Below are 24,030 nucleotides of genomic sequence, written 5' to 3' on the forward strand. Positions count from 1 at the left end.
TGCTTGGCCACCCAGTTCCTACTGCCTTGCATGTTTGTCTCCTGCTCCCTACTCAGTGTTAGGGCGGTGGAGAAAACACTTCTCTGACAAGAGCAAGAGAGACTCTCGTGATCACTCGGGAAGCGGCAGGTAGCAACTTGGCTCTTGCAGCGAGGTTTATGGTAACCCACATGAAAGTCCTCGTGCAGACAAGCATTCAGGCTGGCTCTTCCCTCGAGAGGTACCTGAGAGGTATGGGGAGTGCGTGCTGGTGCCAGGGAGGAAGAGGTGTTTGTATAGACATGGTGAAAGACCTGATCCGGGTGAGTCACGTGCTGGGATGTGGTCTCCCGGAAGGCAGCTCGCTTCATCCTGAGGCGGTAGGAAAGAGGGATGGAGCAGCCCGGGAAGCAGGATTAGCGCCTTGGGTTTGGAAGCCTTGTTGGTATTGGACCTTCCTCCAGAGCGGGGTCTGAATGTGCGTTTGCAACGGGGCTGACGAGATTGTTGCCCCAAGGGCAGGCTCCTGTCGCCCCCAGAGCCCGGCCTTGCTCGTGGCTCCCACCCGTCGCCGCTGCCCTCGGGAGCCTTGTACAGCGCAGGGGCACACAGAGATTACATGGCTTGGCTCTGAGTCACAAATGGTAGTCGTATGATATTGTGCCCTTATTTTACATCGTATGATGATTCTGTACTCATTTAATCCTGTGTGTGTGTATATATATATATATATACGCAGGGTTCTGTACACACATGTGTATGTAAAGAGGCACGAGCAGTTCAGTGGCTGTTTCGTGAGACGGAGGTGACAGCGTAGTTCATAAGCAGCACATTCACAGATAGTGAGGGCAGCTAGTGCCAAACACGTGCCAGGAGAGACCTTAAGATGCTGGAATGTCTGTGCCAGCATTTGTGCAAGCTTGTTGACATGTCTGCAGTGTCTGGGGTGTTCGTGCAATGCAGATGTTAGTGTAACTGGACTTTCTTTGTTTTTTCATCTTTATGGAATGCATGCATTTAAAGCAAAGAGATATTAATAGAAAAATAATGTAAGAATCAGCACAGTGAGAAAATGTCTTGAAGAACTTTCCTGGGAAAATCTGTACTGCAAGTTTAGTAATGGAGGGAACTCATCTGTTTTTTTTTGTTTGTTTGTTTTTGTTTTTTGTTTGTTTGTTTGTTTTTTACCAATAGATGGCACTATGCTAAACATGATTTGCACCCCGTGCAGTTGAACTGATGCCTTCCTCTTAAAGAAAAAAATTAAAAAGGAAAAGAAATATCCCCAAGCAGTCCTGAGATTAAAAGTGGACCTTCTTTCTCCGAGTTACTTGTTTACAGCTTATGCGGATGAGGTAGCCAGCCCGTTCTGGGTGTTGCAGAAGGGAGGATGGGTTACAGGAGAGGCTCTCCGCGGCCAGGACTCGGGCCGAGCCGCGTGCCTGCTTTCCCGGCAGCCGCTCCCCGAACGCTCCCAGCCTCCGGAGAGCCGGATGCTGCGCGCGGGGCCGGCCGCTGGCGCGGAGGAGCGCGTTGTTCCTCTCCTCCTGTCGCTCCTGCCAGGAGGTTTTCCCTGTGCATGCAGCATTTGCCAGCTTTAACCATTCCCATGGCACAGAAGGATCTGTGGTGATTCATGTTTTAGCTTTTGTGATGCAGTATTCCACATGTCTAGCCCTGCTGCATGTGTTCAGCTTCAAGGAAAATGTTCCCAGTTTACCAGAAATGTCTCTGTTTTACCCTGCTACCCTTCAGATGCCACCAGATGGATAATCTCTATCAAGTCCATATCAATTCCAGACAGAAGTACCCATGTTTCCAGACTAGACGTTCAATTTTAAGTTTGTTTTCTGAAGTAATGTCTCAAAGAGAGATATTTATTTAAATTGATAAGTGAAATATTATATGTTCTCTGAGAATGTCTGTATTCTTGGATATGTGTTTTGCCATAGATTAAGATGAAAGATTTACATGAAAGCCTCATTAAAATATGGGTATTGTATCTGCAGGCTGTGCACAAAGTCTGGCTCTGTTGCCATCAGAATAGGCTGGGTGTGGGTTTGCCACCTCTGCATTTCCACGTTAGGCACTTGTATATTGTAATTTGAAAACAAATAACTCTGCATGTCAGCTGCACTATCCAGACTCCTTTGCAACTCTGCGTTAGTCTTTTATGTCCAGATGAACAGCTTTTTTTTTTTTTTTTCTCCCTGTGAACACTTGGTATAAGAGCAGAATCTGGTATGAACCAACTTCTTTACTTCGAGCCACATCCGTGTGGCTTGCTCTGTGTTTGCATCTGCTTGGCAAAACATTTGTATTCACTATGAGTCGGTTATATACATATTAAACACAGGCAAAATCACTCTGCAGCAAGGAAAGAGGAAAATGTGATAGACTTGCTGAACGTGTCACACGAATAGCTCTGAGCTGAATTCCACATTTATTATTCTGCTTTACACTGAACGTGTGGGGTGGGCAGCCCATGTCAGTGCCCCAGAGAGCTTCTTGCTGAAAATCAGAACTATCTTAAGCCTCTGCTTAAGTGAATGGATAAATATTTCAAAAAAACACTCTGTTACAGTATTAGTTCTTTTAATTGGGTTATTGACTGAACTTAATCTTGCTTTCAATTAATTTTATGAGGCTTATGAATTATTACTAGGGTTTTGGAAGGATGAAGGATGCAGCTCTTTGAGGCAGGGAGTAACATAAGCCTATGAGTATTCCAGTTAGGGAGACCCAATCTCCTCGATGAGCAGAAGAACTCTGCTCCTAGTGCTGCCTCTCATGTGATAGCTGTGCATAGCCCGTGTACCCCTGTATCTTTTTTTTAAAGTCGTGTTGTTTGTAGAAATTTGCCGTGAACATCTACACGAAGAACAGGGAGAGTTCCTGATGATGACGCTGTACTAAAATGAGTCTAAAATATATATATATTTTCCTTTTCAGAAAACTTCTGAAGAGAAAGACGTCTGAAACAGGGCTACAGGGAGTGACTGGAGAATGGTTTGAAGAAATACAAAGAAAAAAATTTCAGAATAACACTGATGTCCATAGAATGCTGAAGCAACCCCTAGAGCATCAGCTCAGGAAGAGCAAAAAAAACAGTGAGTTGCCTTTTTCCAGTTTCTTTCACACACGATAATGGTCACCAAGTTCAGTAAATAAGGAGTTTCTGAAATTGCATTGAGTTTTTTCTCACGTCCAAGTTCTGTCAAAAAATGTACTTTCAAGATGAGCATGTTTGCTTAAGCAAATTCAGTTAGAAGCATAGCTATGAGTCACAATACAGAGTTCTTGATATTCTTGTCCTACAATTTCTCTTAGTAAATATAGTGGTTCATTTCCAATTAAAGCAGTAATATTTACTTCGTGCAAAATCGCTTTTAGTCTACCTAATTTTCCTAAAGGAAATGGAAGCACCTAAGTAACATTTGGAGTAAGAAACATGGGTTTGGTTGAAAGAGATTTGACTGTGGTGGCAGAAACCTCCCTGATAACATGGGGCTAAAGGTGCTGAGCCGGTGCTGATTAGGAGGGTGGATGACCCAGAGCCTGGAAAGCTGGTCTGACTGAGAAGCAGCTTTTGGAGATCTCATTTCACAGGTGCTGCTCCCATCTGAAAGGAACAACATGCAAAGACATGCTGTCTCTACCAAAAATGGCATCTGTACTTTCTTGTTCAACTTCCATCCAGATTTCTTGCATGATATGCACTGCTATTGCATTCACATCTCTGCACATTTTTATTTAGCTTTTCCTGTTTCAGTATCACAGCAGCTGTATGCAGAATCATATACAAGAACAGGATTTCCAAAAAGTAACATGAAAAAGATTCTTTAAAAACAGAGACATAAACAAAATAGAGATCTGTTTCCTGCCCCTTTTCCCGCCACGTTCCCCACAGTCCATGGCTCTCAGCTGTTTTCCTTTTTCCATTGCATTACATGTCCCTGTCCCTGTGGTTGTTCTCCTGCTCTGTGTGGCTTTGAAAGCCACTGTTTCTGTTTGAGACCTGCAGAAGGGCTTGTGTCCCTCGAGGCTTGTCTGGTGTTTGCAGCTCTGTGAGTTGGTACAATAAAAGGTGCTACTTCTACCTGCGAGCCCCGTCCCGCTGCGTCCCTGGGCCTCGGTGGCTACAGCAGTGTCATTGCATCTCCTGCTGCCACCTCCCTGCCATCACGTTGAGCAGTGTCACCAGGAGGGTAGCTGCTGCAGGGTGCAAAGGACGCGGCGTTCGGTCAAGCACAGCAGTGCTTGCTGCAGTGGGAGCTCATGTTCTGCACATAGGCCATGCATCGTGTGACAGGAATTATTGCTTTCATTGAGGACAGACCCAAAATGCTGCCTCTTGCTGCATATATCAGTGATGCTCAGCTCTCACTGCCCCTTGCTTTATCCTGAGATAAAGTGGATAAGGCATTCTCAACTGCTGTATTATCTCAGACTTGTGGTTTTTAAATGGGAAAAAAAAGATGCAGTGCCTTGGTCCTGACTGAAGTGTTGTTTTTATAGCAGAAAAAGTTACTCTGTTACCTTGTAGTAGTGCACAGAATCTCATGGTAAGCAATTCTATGAAACCTTAATCTCAATTTGTTGTATTAAATTTTATACAAAAGTGAAAAGCAAGGGACTAAAGAATGTGAGTGCCTCCAGAAAACTGCCTGTGAAGATTTAATTTTCCTGTACCTTTTAATACAGTATTTAATAAGAACGTGAAACAAATCAAATTTTTGTAATATTTTTTAGATCATAAAGAATTGAAAATGTCGTCCTGCACAAGTCCTCAAGCCCAAAAGAACTCGTCAGCTTCCTTTTTGGGGTTCAGATCACCTTTTGCTTGGCTTTTCTCCTTTAGAAAATCAAGGAAACACGAGACTCCGAAGGAACCACGGTGAGCTATAATCAAAGCATATATTATTGCTAGTTCTTAAAAAAAAAAAAAAAAAAAAAAAGGTGCCCAAATTGTTCTGGGTTTTTGCTTAGAAAACGTTAATTTTCCAGTCTCTTGGCTTTGAGCTCACCAGGAAGGTGCAGATTTTACTTGGTCCTGCGGTGAGACTCGTGTTACGTGTCAGAAGAATGAGGACAAAGTGGCAAGTCGCAGCTCACGTCTTGGAGCTCAATCCCACCCGTCCGGTTGTGCGTAAGGGCTCCAGGTGTGTTACAGGCCCTGAGCTCGGCCATGGCTGCCGCTGCTTGGTGAGGGGCAGATGAGTCCTGGCACCCGTGGCTGCCGCGCGGGGAGAGCCCAGTTCTCCGAGTTCTCCATGGCTCTTCTGCTCCGGGCAGCAGCTCTGCTCCCACTCCTGCGCTCGTAGCCCAGGGGCAGGCCTGGGGCACGGGCTCCGGCCAGGCGAGCAGGGCCATTTGCCAGGGCCTGCGTCTCTGGTGCTTCATCTGGGCTTTGGTTTCGGCTGGGTCTGTGTCAGGGATGGTGTTGGATCAGGGCTGGAAGGAGGGAGCTTCTCTTGCACCTGTCACAGGGCTAAGGGGCCCAGAGGGGCTCGTGGCTGCGCTGAGGCTGGTCACGGAGCCCGTGTTCACCTGTCCTGTGTGTCACCTTAATGAAATGCTGCATTTTTCTGTACATTTTAGGTCATGAATGCATCATAGGCATTGTAATAAACACAGAAGGGGAGAACAAGTGATCAGTCTGGTATGGAGGTTTGGTGACAGGAGAGTGTATGCTTGTGGAGTGTTTATATGGAAGCCAAAAGGGATTTACAGATAGGTCTGAAGAGAAGCAGGGAACTTGCAGTGATGTTTGCTGGAAGCAAATTCAGTGTGCAGAAATGCAGCACGGGAGCAGGGGGAAAGAAACACTTGCAAAGTTTTAACCCTTGGAAGTAGAATGTGTATTGTGCATGTCATCCCCTTCCTCCCTGGCCTGGCCCACCCCATCGCCGGGACATGGTGTAGATGCCACCAACACGGGGCTGGGGAGTCCCCCTGCCACAGGGCTGGAGGCTACCAGTGCAAAGGGCCACAATGTCAGTGAGGAACAGGGCCCAAGGGCACTATATGTTGACGTAAGATAAGGCAGCAGGCACGAAAGCAAAGGTCAAGGCTTTGCTCCAGAATCAAAGCATTAAAATTGCTTCACCCATTTTTTTAATTCGTTTTTTTTTTTTAATTTTTGCATGCACACTGCATCGCCTCTTCCGGAGCATATTCATCCCTTTTCCTACAGCGAGGTGCCGTGTCCTAACGCCGAGGTGCCCTTGGTCTGGTGCCGAGCGCAGCGGCCGCGCGGTCCCGCCTCACGGCGCGGCCTCCCCGCCCTCCTCCAGGTGCCGCGGCGCGGGCGGGCGCTGGCTGCCGCGCAGCCCCGGGCCTGGCGCGGCGCAGCAGGACGCAGCGCTGCAGGTCGCGCGGGAGCCGAGCGCTACGGGCTGCTCAGGGGGGCCTTTCGGTGCGGGGAGGGCAGTTCCCTCAGCTGTGGGGGTGTTTTGCTGTGAGAATAAATTATGGATGCTGCAAAAGGGAATATTCCTCTGTGGAGATGCAGAAGATGCTAATGAAAGGTTGGTAATGCTGCAGTTTGAACTTAGTGCAGTGTTCGGTGATTTCTGAAGCAGAGGCGTTTGGTGTTCTTGAATCCCTTCTTATTCCTTTCTAATACGTAATGATGATTCATACTGGGAAAGAAGTGCTGTTTGCTTGTGTTTTGAGCGTATGAGAGTTGGGTGTTTGTGGCTTCGCCGGCTTCTTGCGTAATACCGGTAAGAACAGGAAAAAAGCACACGGGTATAGTCTGCACGGGACAGCTGGGGAAGAGCAGTGCCTCAGCAGAAATAACAATTTGCAGAAATACATTTGTCTTAGTAGCAGTGGTGGTAGTATCGGAGGCATACTTTTAATCTCACATTCTGTTGCCATAAAATAGATACATATGCTTATAAGTGAAACTATTTAACAGATAGCGTCTTGCTTTTCCGAAGGAAGTAGTGGTTTTATTTCTGCTGGCAAATATTTTTGAACTTCAGCAATAACCTGACACCTTCTCTGTTTATGCATAACAGATAATGTTTACAAGTGTGTATGTGTGTATGTAAACATTGCTTAATATCCTAAAGTAAAAAAGAAATTGAATTGCCTTTTCCTTAAGTTAAAAAAAAATCTGCAAGTAAACAAAACTTTAATTTCAAAATGATGAAAAACTTGAAATAGTTCAGAAAAAATCAGTGAGGCAGGTGAGGTGGTGGGGAAGTTGGCGTGGGGAGAAGATTAAAACAACCTTTTCAAGAAAGGCAAGGGGGAAAATAAAGGAGGATGCAGTGATCAGTTATTTCTGAAAGAACAGTGACCACAAAGACATGGAGGAATTTAGAATAGTGCCAGAGGTGAAAATGAAAATTTCATTTTTGCCTGGATTATTAGAAGACATTTCTCTGAAATGCCAACTTCCTGGGGCTCCTCTGCACAGAGGAACTGGCTGTACCCCAAGCACAGGGTCCAGTGGGGAGAGCTGCAGAGAGCAGCTTTGCAGGAGAGAGCGGCCAGCAGCACCTCTGCCCTGCTGCAGGGTTTCACTGCACTTGGTCTGCAGGAAATGATTGCAAAAAAATCCAATGCATACATTTAATTCTTCATTTATGATAGAAGCATTAGACTGTATTTGACAACATTCTCGTTTAAGGCAAGATATGTGTGCTGCTCTGCACTCTGATTCTGTGAGCCTCACTCACAGGGAGCAGCAACCCACTGAATTAATGGCTCTTCCTTTTGAATGTTGCCAAGAAAAATCTAGGAAGTGTGGATAAGTGTGGATTCTGGTTCTGCGGCTTGTTTCAAAGCCCACCAAGCTCTGCGGGCTTGTTTGCGCCAGTCTCGGTTGGACCTCTGTGTCGGAGGGGAATTTTGGTTTTAAAGTTCACAATTACAGAAGCAAAAACAAATTGCACCTTTCAAGTGTTCTTCCCTGCCTGCGAGCGCATTGCAAACAAATGACAAAGCACTTGGGGAGGAGAGGCTCGGCCGCAGCCAACCTGCCAGCCAGCCGGTTTGTACTTGTTGCCGAGGCTCAATGAAACAGGCTACCCGAGCACAGGAGGGTTTTAAGAGCCTAAGAACAAGGTCATTCAAAAAGGCTTTGAGAAACAGGAATGAGCAGAACCATCTTTCCCTACCTTGCTTTCCTCCAAGAGTCAACTTCCTGGGAAAAAAGGTGTCTGCGACAGGGAAGAACTGGCAGCAGGCACAAGCCAAGTGAGATTTCCTGCGGGGGTTTTCAAGGCACTGGCTTCATTTATTTCTAAACCAAGAGTTGCAGACTATAATAGACTTGGTGAAATCAACTGCCTTCTTTTTCTTTAGTTTATTATTTATATGTATGAAAGTCACCGTGTAAAATGGAATACCTCTTACATTCTGTGTTTCTCAGCTCATTCTAAAAAAATACATTGCTCAGAAGCACTCTCCAGCCAATTTTCTGTCAAACTATTGCAGTCCTGCATAGCTTAAGAAAAGTATAAGCCTTCTCTTAAGTGCTAAAAGTTGCTAAGGGCTGTTTGGGATGGCTGGGTGGCAAAGTTCATATCAAAATAAATCTGCCAGCTGTCCGTCCCCCTCCACAGGGGCAGAGCACAACTGCACAAGTGCAGCAGGGTAATGAAGGAGGGGAAGAGCAATATTATTTCAATGCTGGCCATTACATATTTGTAAGTCATGAGCTTAAAGATTTATAAATCGTGAGCTTACATTATTCACAGTACTTTGCAAGTTACTGTTGTTGGAAAAATAAAGAAAGCAATACTGTCTTATTGTAATGCTGGATTTAAGCAATGACTTTATGGGTATTGCAGGCACTAGTGTATCTGTCATTAGGGTGAGTTCAGTCCTGGCTGGGCAATCCTAAACATTATATGCAAGGCCAGCAAAGTGAATGGGAAATTCCCCTGGCATCGGTTAGGAGAGGAGTGGCTTCTTCATAAAACAGTCTTTTCAGATGCTTCTTGGGAGTTGTTATAGGAGATTTTTACTACCTGGTAAAATTTTGTCATAATTTTATTATTTAAATCCTTCTGCCTACAGATATGACTGTTCTGCTAGCACATCTCCAAATGTGGAAGAAATGGCAGCAGTAAGTAGTTTGACAACTTTGTTGTTATGTGTGTTTCACTCGCAGAATTTTTGAAAACTGGGCTCCTTTTTCAGGATGTTGATGCGACGTCTGTTTAAATAGTATTATTGTAGTTTTCAGTTTAAAAGCTAGGTAAAATATCTGTGTTATGAATATGTTGGATTCAATAGGAAGAACTTGCCCTATTAACTATACACATCTAAGTGTAGCTCTGATCAGATTTTGTTTCTCTCTTAATGATGAAATTATTGAATGGATAGTTTTTATAGGCCAAAATCATCACATATTTTTGGCAATTTTAACCAAGAGGTTTTTATCTCTTAACAAAGAGATAAAAAATCACCTTGAATAGAGAATGTATTTCCTTTTTTTTTTTCTTTTATTTGTAAAGAGTAGCAGACTGGGACAGGTAGTGATCTAGAGCCTCCTCCATGCTCAGAATTCTCCATGCCCTGACATCTCCCTCGTGTCAGGATACAGTTGTGACAGAGTCACAGAAGGGTCGAGGTTGGAGGGGGCCTCTGGAGATCATCTAGTCCAATCCCCCTGCTCAAGCAGGGACACTTAAAGCTCTGGCTTCATGTCCTTGACACCCTCCCTTTGGAATTTTAAATGCACTGATAGACGCCCTCAGCCTTCTCTTCTCCAGGCTGAAGAGTCCCAGATCTCTCAGCCTTTGCTCCATGAGAGATACTCCAATGTTTTAATCATCTTTGTAGCCCTGGACTCACTCCAGGTGCTCCATGTCTCTTTTATACTGTGGAGCTCCGCACTGGACCCAGCACCCCAGGTACAGCCTCACCAGGGCTGAGCAGAGGGGCAGGATCACCTGCCAGCAATGCTCTTAATGCACCCCAGGGCACCACTGGCCTTCTTGGCCATAAGGACACACTGCTGCCTCATGGTCACCTTGTTGTCCACCAAGATTCCAGATCCTTCTCTGCAGAGTTGCTCTCCAGCAGTCAACCCCCAGCCTGTCCTGGTGCCTGGGGTTATTCCTCCCTAGGAGCAGGACCCTGCACTTTCCTCTGTTGTACTTTATGAGGTTCCTTCTGTCCTTCTCTCCACCCTGTCCAGGTCCCTCTACATGGCAGCACAGCCCTCTGGGGTATCAGCCGCTCCTCTCAATTTTGGATCACCAGCAAATGTGCTGAGGGGGCATGCTGTCCCCTCATTCAGGTCATTTATGAGAAAATTGAGCAAGACCGAACTCAGTATTGACCCCAGGGGGACACTACAGGCCTCCAACTGGACTTGGCCCCCATTGCTCACAATCCTCTGAGCTCTGCCCTGCAGCCAGTTCTCAATCCACCTCACTGTCCGCTCATCTAACCCGCACTTCCTGAGCTTGCCTATGAGGGTGTCATGGGAGACAGTGTCAAAAGTGTTACTGAAGTCAAGGTAGACAACATCCACGGCTCTCCCCTCATCTACTCATTTAGGCATCCCATCATAGAGAGCTACCAGGCTGGTTAAGCATGATTACCTTTGGTGAGTTCATTCTGGCTACTCCTGTTCGTCTTCTTGCCTTTCACCTACACAGAGATGGCATCCAGAATGAGCTTCACCACCACCTTTCTGTGCATGGACATGGGGCTGACTGGCCTGGAGTTGTCTGGCCCTTCTTGAAGACCTGAGTGACCTTTGCTTTCATTCAGTGCTCAGGCATCTCCCCTGTTCTCCATGTCCTTTCACAGGTGATTGAGAGTAGCCAGCCAGCGTCGTCCCTCAACTCCCTCAGCCCTTGTGGGTGCATCGCTGCCAGGGCGCAGGAACTTGTGGGTGTCCAGTTGGCTTAATGATCTCTAACCTGATCCTCTGCATCAAGGGGAAGTCTTCTCTTTTCAGACTTTCTCCCTGGTCTCCAGGGCCTGGGATTTCCTAAGGGCTGATCTTAACAGTAAAGACTGAAGCCTTCAGTATCTGTCTTCTCTGTCTCTTCTGTTACTCATTCAGCAGTGGGCCCACATTCTCTGCAATCTTCTTTTTCTTGCTGATACTCATTTAAAGAAGCCCCTCTTGCTATCCTTGACATCCCTTGCCAGGTTAAACTCCAAATGGGCCTTGGGCAGTAGGAAATTGTTTTTTGGCTGAGTGTTCTGTATTATAAGTACAAACCCAATTGAGGCATAAAACAACACATTTATTTCTGATGTAATTCAAGTGTAGTCTGTTGAAATAAACAAATTTTCTCCAAGGGTGATATATGTTATTATTTTAATTACTTTATTGCACTGTATAACTAACACGCCTTTTGTCCTCTTTTATTGTGTGGTATGACCATAGAAGGGACTAAAAGATGCATAATATATAATCAAAGGTATAGAGAAGGTAAATTGGCTGCCTTCTACTGTCATGCTGCAAAAACAAAGGGATTATCTATATTAATATATGGCTGGGACAAAGATCAGGATCCAGAGTCGGTTAGACTATTATAATAAGCGCTAGGAAAAACAAGAGCTAAAGCAGTCAGGGTTTTTTCCTTTGAGGAAAAAAAAGGGGAAAGGTTTTCAGCTTTCATAAATCTATCAGAGTTAAGCAGTTTTCTGCATTTCTGCCATGTGAAAATGTGACCCAGGGGAAATGTGGATGTGATAGGATATGAACCTCTATGTCTTAGCACATAAACTAAACTTAGACTGATAGGAAATAAGAAGATTTTTTTCCCCCTCTGATAAGGTAATTTATTTCAGTCCCCCAAGGTGCTCTCGTGCCTCCCACCACGAAATTATTTTCAACATTTTGCTCCACAAAGACCTTGGAGGAAATGGCCCAAATGAGTATTTGTAGTACTAGTCAGAAAGTAGAGACCTTTTCGCATCAGTGGATACATACAAACATGACTTTTTTTCCTTTCCTTTTTTTTAAAAAAGTGTAATTAAATGAATACTGATGAGTCTTAGCTTTAGTTCTTGAACGGTATAATTGATTAGCTTTGAAAAGATAAAATATTACAATATGAAAATCAGCTATGCTATTTGATTATTAATCTCTGTTGGTGTGAAGTTTAGTGTGAATTTTAAAATGTGATGCTGAAAAAAAATGATTAGAAAAATTAAGAAAAATTATGCGATAATGATGCACATGGAGAAAAAGGGGTAATTGCATCCCTTATTATAAGCTCATTATAATTAATATATCTAAAGCATGCTATGATATCAGTACGCGATGAGCATGTCTCCTTTTACATCAATTAAGAACTTATATATCAGTAAGAGAGACACATGTCATTTTACAAATCCATAGTTTTAGAATTTAACAATACGGTATTTAATTTTTAAAAGAATTTTGGACCCATGGGAGTTTACTGACCTCCGTGGTTTTTACTGTGTAGAATTGAAATCATGTTGTCATGAACTTTTTAACAGGCAGAAACATATAATTCCCCAACGTCAGCTGAACCAAGTTGTCCTTCTTTCGATGCAAACCAAGGTGAATTGATGGAAAAAACTCCAGAGGAGTGGAATGAACAGCTAGAGAAGGAGTTCTTCCGTGGTGAGTCTGTTACTTGCTTTGCTCTGTCGCCGTCGTTACCAGCAGTGACTATGGTGATGGGTGACAGAGACATTTTTTTGCAAAAGCACAGGCTGTAAAGATACAGCTTATTCCTTTCTAATGTAATGTCTGCTTTTTTTCTGGCTTTGTCTTTTCTGACCTTGAGATTAAAAAGTGTCAGAGCCCATTTCATCTTGTCTTGATCTAGTTCAGAAGAGTAACATCTTGAAAGTGTGTATTTCTTTTCACTTATTATAACAGGAGTCCATATTACATCTTTAGAGGTAGACACATAAAGTCATGTGAGAAGAATTTCACTGCAGTTTCCTGCACATGTGATTTTGATACTAATGCATTGCTGGGCCCAGGTTTATACATTGTAAAGCTTTAAGCTACAGAAACAAGAGGGGAGAATGTAAAGACGATGGGGCTAAACTCTCCTCAGTGGTGGCCAGTGACAGGACAAGGGGTAATGGGTATAAATTGAAGCCCAGGAAGTTCCATCTCCATGTGAGGAAGAACTTCTTTCCTGTGAGTGTGCCAGAGCCCTGGAACAGGCTGCCCAGAGAGGTTGTAGAGTCTCCTTCTCTGGAGATCTTCCAAACCCTCCTGGACGCCACCCTGTGCCACGTGCTCTAGGTGTCCCTGCTGGAGCAGGGGGGTTGGACTAGATGATCTCTAGAGGTCCCTTCCAAACTCACCCCTCCTGTGATTCTTTATGGCCTTTAGTTACCTTTCTGCGAGCTGCCATAGAGTCTAGCAGTGAGCTGCTGGTTCATTTTCTCTTACTACATGGAAGCAAGAGCAAGATAATGTATGTTCTTCCATAATCTCCCACAGAGCAGTGCTGAAGCCTGGCCCTGAGCACTGCTTGCTGTCACACAGAGCAGTCGCAGGAGATGGCAGAGGGGCTGGAAGCGCCACGAGGCGCTGCGCGGCTGAGGCGGGCGCCGCGCGGCTGAGGCGGGCGCCGTGCGGCTCTGTGCCCGCGCGGCTGAGGCGGGCGCCGCGCGGCTGAGGCGGGCGCCGTGCGGCTCTGTGCCCGCGCGGCTGAGGCGGGCGCCGTGCGGCTGAGGCGGGCGCCGTGCGGCTCTGCACCCGCACGTGCCCGCTCTGCTCCGGGGCGTCAGTGCTCGCGCTGCCCTGCTGACTGCATAGCCTGGCCCTTCTTCTCCAAGGGGAAGGAGCAAAAACAGCCACTTTTCTCCTTATACTGAGTTGGCTCTCCCAGTAGTTCTCTGCCTTTTGAAGAGAAACTGAGAAAAATGCAAAAATCTAGTTTCCTTATGCCATTTTTATTCCAATTCTGTATTTTTAACAATGCTTTCTTTATGATCCTTTACAGTTTTCACAGATCTGTGCTGGCTATTCAGTGATTTTTATTTATTTTTTTCATTTAAGTTAATTAGGAAATGCTGTAACAAAATAGCCAAATCCATTTGTGGTTTGATCTTATGCATGCTTTTCTCAAAATATGCAAATGCAATTCACAAATGCGCTTTTTTTCCACAATAAAAATGCTTTAAATATATTATCATTACTTAATCTTGTGACTGAATAACTTGGTTAGCTCATCTGTGTAATGTGTAATTCCAGTTAATCAAACTGGTTTATAAATATGGCCTTGTTGCTGATGGGAATCACAGCTTCCTAATATTTCATTATGCCTTTTTTTCTTAATGAAGAAAATGACATTTTTATAGTAATTCAGAGTAAGCAAGAAGTAACTACTCAGTGAATAACTTGTTTTCTGAATGAAGCAAACAGTGGGCATGCCATGCCAGGCTGCTGAATATACAGAATAATTGGAGGGCATGCAGAATTCTGTGCTGCCTTACAGTTACCTCTTAACTGTGCTCTGGGGACCTGCAGAAAAGGAATGTGCTTATGAGCATATTGAATCATTTTCTGAGACTTTTTTTTTTCCTTACAAAATGGAATTTTGGAAGGCTTTCTCCCTGTGTTTGGCTGGCGAGTATGAATTCAGACATCAGAATGTTATGTTCTTCTTTTAAATAGCAGGAGGTTAGCGTTTACTTAAAGAACAGTTTTAAGATCAGTCATGGAGCAGTACATTTTTTCCCTTGTAATCATGATGGGTGACCACTGAAAGGCCCTGTGTAGGAAGCTCGTGTGGTTTGGGAAGGGCTGTGAGTGTTGAGAAGCCGACTCCTTTCACAACCAGTCGTAATTATTAATGTAGCACATGAAACTTTTATCATAAATAGTCAAGAGGTTATTAAAGAAAACAAAACCAAGTATGTGTCTTTTTTTTTTCCTGTGCAGTTCTAGATGATCTGGATGACCAGCTGGCCCAGGAACAAGCCCAGGATCCTTTGGACAAGACAGTTCCTCCTAACAGTGCAAATGTGCAGCCCAGCAAAGCCTTTGGTGCTTGCGGGAGGCCGGCTACGGTGCGAGGGCAGCGCAGAGCCGCCTGGAGCGACCTGCCTAGTGCGTTTTTTCCAGATGGACTGAGAACAATCAGAGCCAAAGAGGAACACAAGATTTTCATCAGGCCCAGGAAATTACAAAGTGCTTACATAAATTGGCACCAGGCAGCCTTTAAAGAAGATTACAAATACGGTGATCCAGTTGATGGAAATCCTCACCTACTAAGCAGCAGGCTGTCTTCTATTTCATATGGACAGTCTTCAGAAGGTAGTTTGTATCCTCCTTCCATAACGCAGAACAGTGGGTTTAGGCACAAGCATTACATGAACAGGGACACTGCTGGCAGAAGTTACTCTGTGTGTTCCCTTCGGAGGTGCTCATCCTCAGTCTCTTCAGAGCAGCTATCAGCATCTGCTTTACAGCATCCCTTGGCAAGGGAGAGCAACGATGGTTTTATACCGAGGTTTGGTCGACAAAATCCGAAGAGAATTCCTCTGTCTTCTATCGTCTGGAACAATACGCCGGAGTCTGCAGCTCAAACATCAGCTCAAGAAAAAATGTTTCGAACCCAATCCCTGCTGGAGTTCCATGCAACAGACCATGGCAGATATCCCAGCCCTTTGCAGGAAGGTAGGAAATATGCTTGTTACCATTCGAAACACCACTACAAAAGATCTCTTTCAAGTAGTAATTGTTTCAGCAGAGTGAGTTGTCCTGACAAAGCTGCTTCTCCATTGTCCTTTGATAACTGGGAAAATTATCCATTATACAAATCAGAAAATAATCTCTCTAAGTCCTGCTCTAGAGATACTTCTTCTCATGGCAAGCTGTATATAAACCAAAAAAATTCTCCTTATGGGATAAAAGATAACTATCCTTTTTGGGCTGATATACCTCCGTACCACAGTGACACAGTGTTCATTTCCCCTGATGCCAGCTTTGAAGTGGTTATGGCTAACTTAAATGACCGTCAGTGGACGCACACAAAGAATGCCAAGTATGCCACCCAGCGCCTGCAGAGTGATTTCCATAGGTATGCTCCAGAAAACATGAGCATCAAAAAGATAACAAGAAGTATAAGTAACAGAACTTTTTCAGAATTCACTGACAGCTGCCAGCCTTGGCTGAGTTGTAACTCTCCAGTTTCTTCATGTTTCGCCAGAAGTGATGAGCCAGTCTTTCCTGATTCAAGGGACCAACCAAAACCTCTAGGACAGAACAGCAGTTCAGTCGTCGTTACTCAGAGAAGTTCTGAGATGGGCTTGGAGCAACTAGATGATGTCGAAGATAAGAATCTGCTGGATGAAGTAGCTATTAAAGACATGACTTTACTGTCGGTTTCTCAACAAGCAGATACAAACTACACCAACACCCAGAGTTTTCCATGCAGTAACTCTGCTTCTGCCATCCTGCCAAGCAGTTCATCTCTCTTTAACCCACTGAGATCAAAGGGACAGCCCCAAGTCACAGCCAGAAGAGAGGCTGCAAAAACAGATACATCAAACAATAATAAAAGAAAGGTGCAAATGAAGGGAAATGACCTCCCCCCCAGCAGGGGGTTCAGTCAGCCACCCTGTGTTTTGCCAGCTGAGGAGAGCAGAAAGGAATCTTTTCTTCCAAGCCAGAAGCCATGGGAACATAATCTGCATTATGCAACAAAAAGTATTAAAGTGGATAATCAGAGTACAGAAATAGTTAATCAAGTTACAGCAAAGGGAGAGTCTTCTCTTGTGGATGTTGATTCTGCTCCATCCCCTGAAACACTAGTGAGCCATCAGGGCATGGTGCTCAGTCCTCAATGTTCATCTAGTTCCTCAGAAAGCTCTTCACAAGCACTTTCTCATAAAGACAATTTAATATGTCCAGAAACACTAACTAACTCTTCAGGAACTTGCACAGTTACTGAAGCTCAAGCAGAAGGTGGAAAAACAACTCAAGTGAGCAGAGTGGCTGCTACCAAAAAGATTTCACAGAAAACATCACGAAGTCCAAGCACTTTAGTTACCAGGGAGTGCAATAGACAATTCACTACTAGTTGTGCACAAAATGAAAGCTCTGGAAATATTTATACACATAGTTTTGGAGACCCTAAGACCCCTGAACATAGTTTAAATTATTTTTGCCTTGAAAATGAAAATGGAAACATAAGGAATAATTCACCTTGTATTGAAAGGCCTAACAAGCAAGACTGCTCACTGAGATATACCAGTAGCTGCAGCATTACTGGCTCCCCTAGCTTCAGAAGCAACCCCAAATCTTCTGACCCACTTGTTATCTATTATACCTTACCTAGAAAATCAGCTAGCATCGCTGGCAGTGTCATGTCAGATACAGCCATCTCTTTACCTAGAGAGAGCAGAACAAGCACCCAGGAGCGTTTAAGGATGGAAGCACCAAATAGAACTGATCCCTTTTGTTCTAATCAGAGAAGTTTCTCTTGTTCAGACTCAAACCATTCCTTAACAGCAGCACCATTAAGTGCTGCTTCAGGTATCCAAGAAAAAGATTATCCTTTCACCAGAAGTCGTAAGGATTCAGTAAGTAGTAGTACCTCAGCTGGACTGACAGATAGTTGTAGCGATCTGAGCAGAGGAGGATACTCTGGGTTTTCGGACTGCAAGGAAAGGGGAAATGGTTTGCAGAAATACAAAACTACAAGCACATTTACAGTTTGTGTTGATGAAGACCATGTCAAGTATCATGAACTAGTTTCAATCTATTACACATTACCACGGAGGCATTCCAGGACTTTTTGTACCCTCTTTAGGGATAATCCAGAGGACACAGAATTGCCTCTTCCCAAAGCAAATTCTCCATCACCAAGAGTACATAACAAGAAAAATGAAGGCCGTGTGAGTTTAGCAGATGTGTTTTTCCCTAATACTTTGGAAAAAGAGGTGCCTTCGTACTCTTCTGACCAAGTGCCTTCAGCTGTGGTCGCACCTCAGAATTTAGAAGCTGCTGCTGACAGTAAAGACAGGAGTTCCCCCTTGCCCCTTAGCTCTGATAAGGGATGTGCTTCACAGGCAATAGGTGCAGGACATGTTAGGAAAGATGCTTCACCAGTTCTTCCATTAGCAAAACGTGCACTTCCTGGCACGAGGACAGCAGGCATTTCTTTTGGTGATCCACGACCCGCTGCAACAGCGGGTAACACAGGTAAGGGCAGTTCTGGTGCTTCAAGCAATCGAATTACAGAAAAGTGTCTAAAAGAAAAGGAAAATGTGCAAACAGACACTCCATCTGTCTCCACCTTGCCCACCCCTCCCAAACCAGACGTACCCGTAGAGGATCTCAGCTATTCGACCTCGGTAAGTAGGAAGAGTGTGCAAAAGGGAGGCTCTGAGAGCTGCTGTCAGCCCACTAAAGCAAACACAAATAAAAATCAGAACAGTCTGCTGCTCCGCACGAGGGTGAAAAGTTCTCTTGGTAGGACCAGTAATTCTAAAGTGTCAGGTCCTTCAGCTGAAGACAGGCACAGGGATAATATAGAAGTCAAACGAAGAGAAAATCTGCACCAAGTCACCCCTCTGTATAGTAATAGATGTAGTGGGCTGCAATTAAGAACTGGCAGTTCAAGAAATAGCAGAAATGATTTAATTTCCTGTAGCAAAAAGCTTTCAGAATTTCAGAACACAGCATCCGTGGAAGACACAGCTTCCGGTGCTGACCCATCACTTCAGCTAGACAAAAGGGGTAGCACAGGTACAGGTGTGTCAAAGAATCCAAAAATTAAAACCACTCAAAATGTGCAGGATTCTGAGATGGGTAAAGATTACCCAGGTCTGCAGGAGTCGCAGAGGCACAGTGAGACGGACCTCAATATTGACTGCGAAGATAGAGCCCTTGGGGTTACACAAGATCAGGAGTTAACACAGAGTGCGGAAAATGAGAGTAAGCTTCTCTCTGGCTGCACAAGAGACAAAGTAAAAGATATAGAAAAAAGGAAAAATAGACCTTCAATTAAAAATAAACTGGCAGCTGTTTACAAAACAAGTCGAAAATTTTCAAGTAAGAATTTACCCCCAAAACCACACATCAGTAATATTTTTTCACAGAACGATGGAGGTGCCACTTCTGTGGAGGTTGAGCTGCCCCTTGAGTCTTTGCTTTCAGCTGATGGCAGTCAGTCATTGCTGCAATCTGCAAACGAAAACCAGAATTGTGGTCGGGGCCCTGAAGGCAATACCCCCATGCAAGGAACAGCTGAGAGAAATGAGAATGAAAATGATCTTTCTTTGCTTGCTAATAACACAAATTGGAGGTCTATTATGAGTTCATACACTCAGGAAGAAGCAATTAGTCCCCTCAAAAACACAGTGAGATTGGAAAACAGACCGAGTCTGTCAGGCCAAGCCCTATTTCCAGATAAAAGAGCCACAAGGAATAAGAATGCCCAAACACTTGGCCTTGGGTTAGAAAAGAGAAGCCAAGTTCTCTCCCCTCGTGCCACTAAAGCAGACCTGCTGGATGATGAGAGACGAGCGAGCAGCAGTGGGTGCAGCCCTCCCTTGCCTCTTCTCACCGACAAAAACTCAAACCCCTTCATAAATAGTTGCTCGCAGGCAAACCTAGGTCCAGAGCAAAGCTCGACTTCTCAGATAGCATTTGGTCAGCAGCAAAATGAGTCTAATAGCTTAAAAAACGCCAATCTGCGCAGCGATGAGCTGCGCAAGAGTCATGCCAAAGCTGCCCGCGAGCGTCACCTTTCCGAGAGGACGCGGGCGTCGCGGGGCCGCTTTGCCTCGGGAAGCAGCCTTCTCCCACAGGATGGGAGGCAAGGGAAGAGATTTAAGTCTTACTCAGAGCTGCTGTCCTGCGACGAGAATGAAAACTGGGCATCTGATGACATAAGAACTTGCAGCGCGAGGAGCCTGATGTATCCCTCTGTTGAGTTTGGGATATTCGGCAAGGAACAGCAACTGGCTTTCTTGGAAAACATCAAGAGGTCGCTCACGGAAGGGCGGTTGTGGAGGCCTTGCCTTCTAAATAACCCTGGCTCCCTCAGAGATGGGGAGAGCCCTTGTCTAAGCAGACGTGAGCTTTGGAGCTCAAGTTCTGCTGGGAGCAAAATGTCATCAGCAGCTTCATCCCCCAGAGAGTTGACGGAGATCTGCCGGGGAGAGGCAGCAACGTACTCGGACTCGGACACCGACACTACCACCGACGATGAGTATTACCTGGATGAGGGTGATAAGGAGTCAGAGCTATGACAACCTGTGGCACTAAGATGGCAAGACAGTCGCTGGGCAGGCAGAAATGTGTGACATGTTTTGAGCCTGGTCTTGTGCTGCCATAAATTGGTACAGTTTGGTTAGTCTTAATGAAGTTAGTGTCCTAAGGTAAATGAGTATTTGAGTTTTTGTATTAAATATGTGGGCTCATCATTGTTTTTCCTAGAACAAAAAAAAGAAAAAAAACTTCCCGAAATTATCAAAGATAAATGACTGCAGAGCAGTATGTTAGAGGTGACTTTCTGCTGACCTGAGCAAGCACTGGGTTAGGCTCCTGTCTGCCAGAAGTGGGATAAGTTGTAGCTCTAGTTATATTTCCTTAGAAGATTGAGCAGAAAACAAATGTATTACACTGCTGTTGTGTTCTGTTTCTCCAGTTTTCCTCATTTAGCAGATCCTAATGTCCATCCATGCCGCCCAGCGCACACCCGCACTGTCCGTGTCCCGAGCTCAGTGTGACTGTTGGGCTGCTCCAGGGGTGGGCACCAAGGATGGTCCAAGGAGGCACCTTGCTGGTTCAAGGCTGCGCTCTACAGAACTGGTAATTCCTCTGCATCTGAACGGAATAGAACCGGTGGGAAATACTTCCTGTCCTTTGCTAGATTACCTTCCCCTTGGGGTGTTTTCCAAAAATTCCTTTGGTCACCGTGAAACTTTTTATGCTTTGAGCTTGAGCTTAAAGACTGCAAACGTTTTCCTGCAGCTCCTCCTCGGCCATAGTAAACATAGTAGTAGTAGCCAGAACCCACCCCGGCCATTAAATTTCTAACTAAGCTTTGACCTCTCGTCATGCAAAATCCCAAGGGCTCACTGAGCCAGAAGGTACTATTTTTAAATGATCATATAGCATTTATTTCTATTTTAATAGTTTCACACACAGTCTAAAATGTTGATCCATATTTTTGATATGCTTTTTAATTAAATAAAATTTCTGTAAAACAATTATATTTTTGTAACTGGAAGGACAGTATATTGATATTTTAAAATAATATATTTTAAACAAAACAAGCAATGCTTGTATGACTGAATATTCCACAAAAATTTAAAAAGATGAAAAATACTGTGGTAGGTAACTGGTATCCGTAGTTTTTTATACTGTAAACTTCGTTAAAGAAGTGAAGCTATCATTCAAACATGTACTGAAATGTAAGTATTATTACTTTATAGTATGATAATTTGTCTTTTGTTGTAAATAAAAGGGCTAATAAAAACTGTGTATTTATAGTCAGAACTGTTCTTTATGACCTACCTGTTTTGAAAGCATATGCTGAAATACATAATATTGGAAGGAAATAGCTACCATGTAATTGTAATCCTGTAAGATGGGCTGCTCTAAGGAGAAATTACATTTTTCTGTAAATGTTTCTACTCTGTATATACAGGATTCTGTAGGGTAAGACAATAAAACCAACTTAATATTACTGAGGAATTTCTGATGCTGTAGATTTCTGCAAAATATGTTAGTCCAAAAATTAGGGAAAACAACATATGTAAGTTAAACAATAATAAGTGTTTACAAGGGAGGTAAATAGTCCTACAGCTTTGCTTGACTAGAAAGGCATCGTTTAGAACAATTAGAATATTTTTATTTGTAAATATTTTGTACCTGTTTAGTAGAATTTGCATTAAGTGCTCACCTTAGTGGCACAAAAGGGTGTTTGTTTGCTGTATTATGTATGTACAGTAAATCAGGTGGTTTGATTTAATATAGACTTATTAAAAAAAAAAAAGCAGTCTTTGGTCATAAATTAATTGTGCAAGACCAGAGTCTGTTGAGGATCCGTAAACTGATATTTATATAGAATGGTGCAATTCTATAAAATGGTCAATTATGTGAAACCACAGGGGAAAGAATCATTTGAATAAAGAGATCTGTCTATAAATGGTCATAATTTATAGAATTTTCATATTTAAAGCCAGTTATTTGAAATAAACTGTGCATTCAAATGAGCAAATGTGTTGGCACTGTATTTATTTTTCACTTACTGTGAACAACATAGTTTAGCCAAAGGAAAAATAAATAAATAAAAAATCCAGCATCTTCATTTCGCTTCCAGGATCCTGATGGCAACGGCAACAGATGCTCCAAGTTTGGATCCCCAGGACTGGCCATGGGGCGCGCGGCCTTGACCCATCGTGCAGCTCTAGGCAAATAGTTTCCTATCGGCGACTGTGTCTTCACAGAATATGTAGGTTAACCGCACGGAGAGCCGCACGCCCGTGACCTCCCTTGACAAGATTGCCGGGGGTCCCTTGGCATGAGACCGTGCGGAGGGTGGTGGTGAACAAGTCGCTTTTGCAACTCAGATCCGTGTGGAAATCCCTGCAGCTGGAGAGGGATGCCAGCGAGGCTGTGGACCATGTACGGTGTGACTGTGTGTGGGATCATCATCATCTTTGAACCCCAGTTACTGCAGCCAGCACGTGCAGCTCCTGAGCCGAGCAACCCCGTCCTTCAGCCTGGCTGCCTAAGGACACACGGTGTACGCGCCAAGGCTGCTTTTCTGACGCTCTCTCTTCACCCATCAATTCACTCCCATGCCTAGATGGCCTTCAGCAAATCTCAGTGACTTTAAGGGGCAGAATTTCACAGCTTCATGCAAACAGGATAACAGAAGTCAGGGTGGGAGGGTCCTCAGGAAGCCCCTGGTCCCATCCTCCTGCTTGCAGCAGCGTCACCTCTGAGCTCTGACCCAGACGCTCAGGGCTTCAATCAGCCAGGGGTGGAGACCGTCTGGGGATGGGGACTGCACAGCCCCCGGGCAGCCACTGCCCAACTGTCCTCATGGGGAAAAGCTGCTCCCCACATTCGGTCTGAGCTTGTCTTGTTCCAGTAGATGCCTGTGGTCTCTTGTCCTCCTGCTACACAGCTCTGTGAGGAGCTACCACGTGCTGGGGGCTGCTGTCAGGTGCCCCCAACGCTGTCTCTGCTCCTGGCTGGACAAGCCCAGATTCCCCAGCCTCTGCCACAGGGCAGGTGCTGCAGCCCTATCCATCTCTGCACCCTCTCTGCTGAACTCGCTCCTTGCTCGTGTCCTTCACTCACTGAGGGGCCCAAGCCTGGGTGCGGGGCAGGTACCCCGCGGTACTGTCCTCATGATGAGTCTCTGGGCCAAGATGGCCATTAATGCCCCCTCACAGCTCCACCAGCCAGCTGGTTGTCCCCCATCCGCACCTAACCTGGATTCTGTGGGAGACAGTGAAGACTTGGGTAAATTCAAGGTAAATAACACTCACTGTCCCCCATCACCCAACACTGTAGTTCTATGCCAGAGGCAACTGGTTTTTCACTGGAAGGGGCAGCCAGGGATGAACATGGTGGCCAACAAGCAAAGGTGTAGCTACAAATTAACACTGCACATGTCTTCTGTTGCCCATTGGGAGCATCGTACGTGGTGTGTTGATGGAGATCTGCGATTATGTAAGATCTCCATGGGGAGGGAGCTTAGGAGACTGGAGACAAAAGCAAGGAGGAACCCAGACTTGAGTTGTGCTTTCAAGGAACCTGTTTTTCATGGTCAGGATGCGTGGAGATTTGACGTTCATGTTATTCAAAAACATGCAGCATTCATTCATGCTCTTCATACATATACAATATATATATAAGGGCATGCTGAAATATTTCATAGGGGACCAGTGGCAAAGATGCTTCTGATACAAATGATGTAACAACCTTAAGTGACAAATCTCCTGAGACTGGATATCTGCCCACAGCTCATTTGGATGCTGCGCTAGGTGTAGAGATCACCCGCTCTCCTGGTTGGCCTGAAGGATGCCCAGACAGAAGGGAAGGAGAAACCACTGAGGACAATGGAACACAGAATTCAGAACAGTTGTGTG

At 44.7% G+C, this 24,030-nt stretch overlaps 1 protein-coding gene across 2 annotated transcripts in view; it reads left to right on the top strand.

Annotated features, from left to right (window-relative positions):
* Positions 1-20,169, top strand: part of EXPH5 (exophilin 5) — a 32,503-nt gene extending 12,334 nt beyond the window's left edge. Inside the window, exons 2-7 of one of the 2 annotated variants that reach the window (XM_088522203.1) lie at positions 2,932-3,089; positions 4,732-4,876; positions 9,019-9,067; positions 12,436-12,562; positions 14,849-16,816; positions 16,877-20,169. In XM_088522203.1, coding sequence (XP_088378329.1) covers positions 2,932-3,089; positions 4,732-4,876; positions 9,019-9,067; positions 12,436-12,562; positions 14,849-16,816; positions 16,877-20,169 — 5,740 coding nt within the window. Of the gene's footprint in view, positions 1-2,931; positions 3,090-4,731; positions 4,877-9,018; positions 9,068-12,435; positions 12,563-14,848 lie in introns of both variants that reach the window. The other variant, XM_088522202.1, reaches the window with a different exon arrangement.
* Positions 20,170-24,030: the final 3,861 nt, after the last annotated feature.

The sequence above is a fragment of the Tinamus guttatus genome, unplaced genomic scaffold (assembly GCF_059628265.1).
Source record: "Tinamus guttatus ecotype Peru unplaced genomic scaffold, ASM5962826v1 Tinamus_guttatus_pri_ptg000150l, whole genome shotgun sequence".
Classification (NCBI taxonomy): Eukaryota; Metazoa; Chordata; class Aves; order Tinamiformes; family Tinamidae; genus Tinamus; species Tinamus guttatus.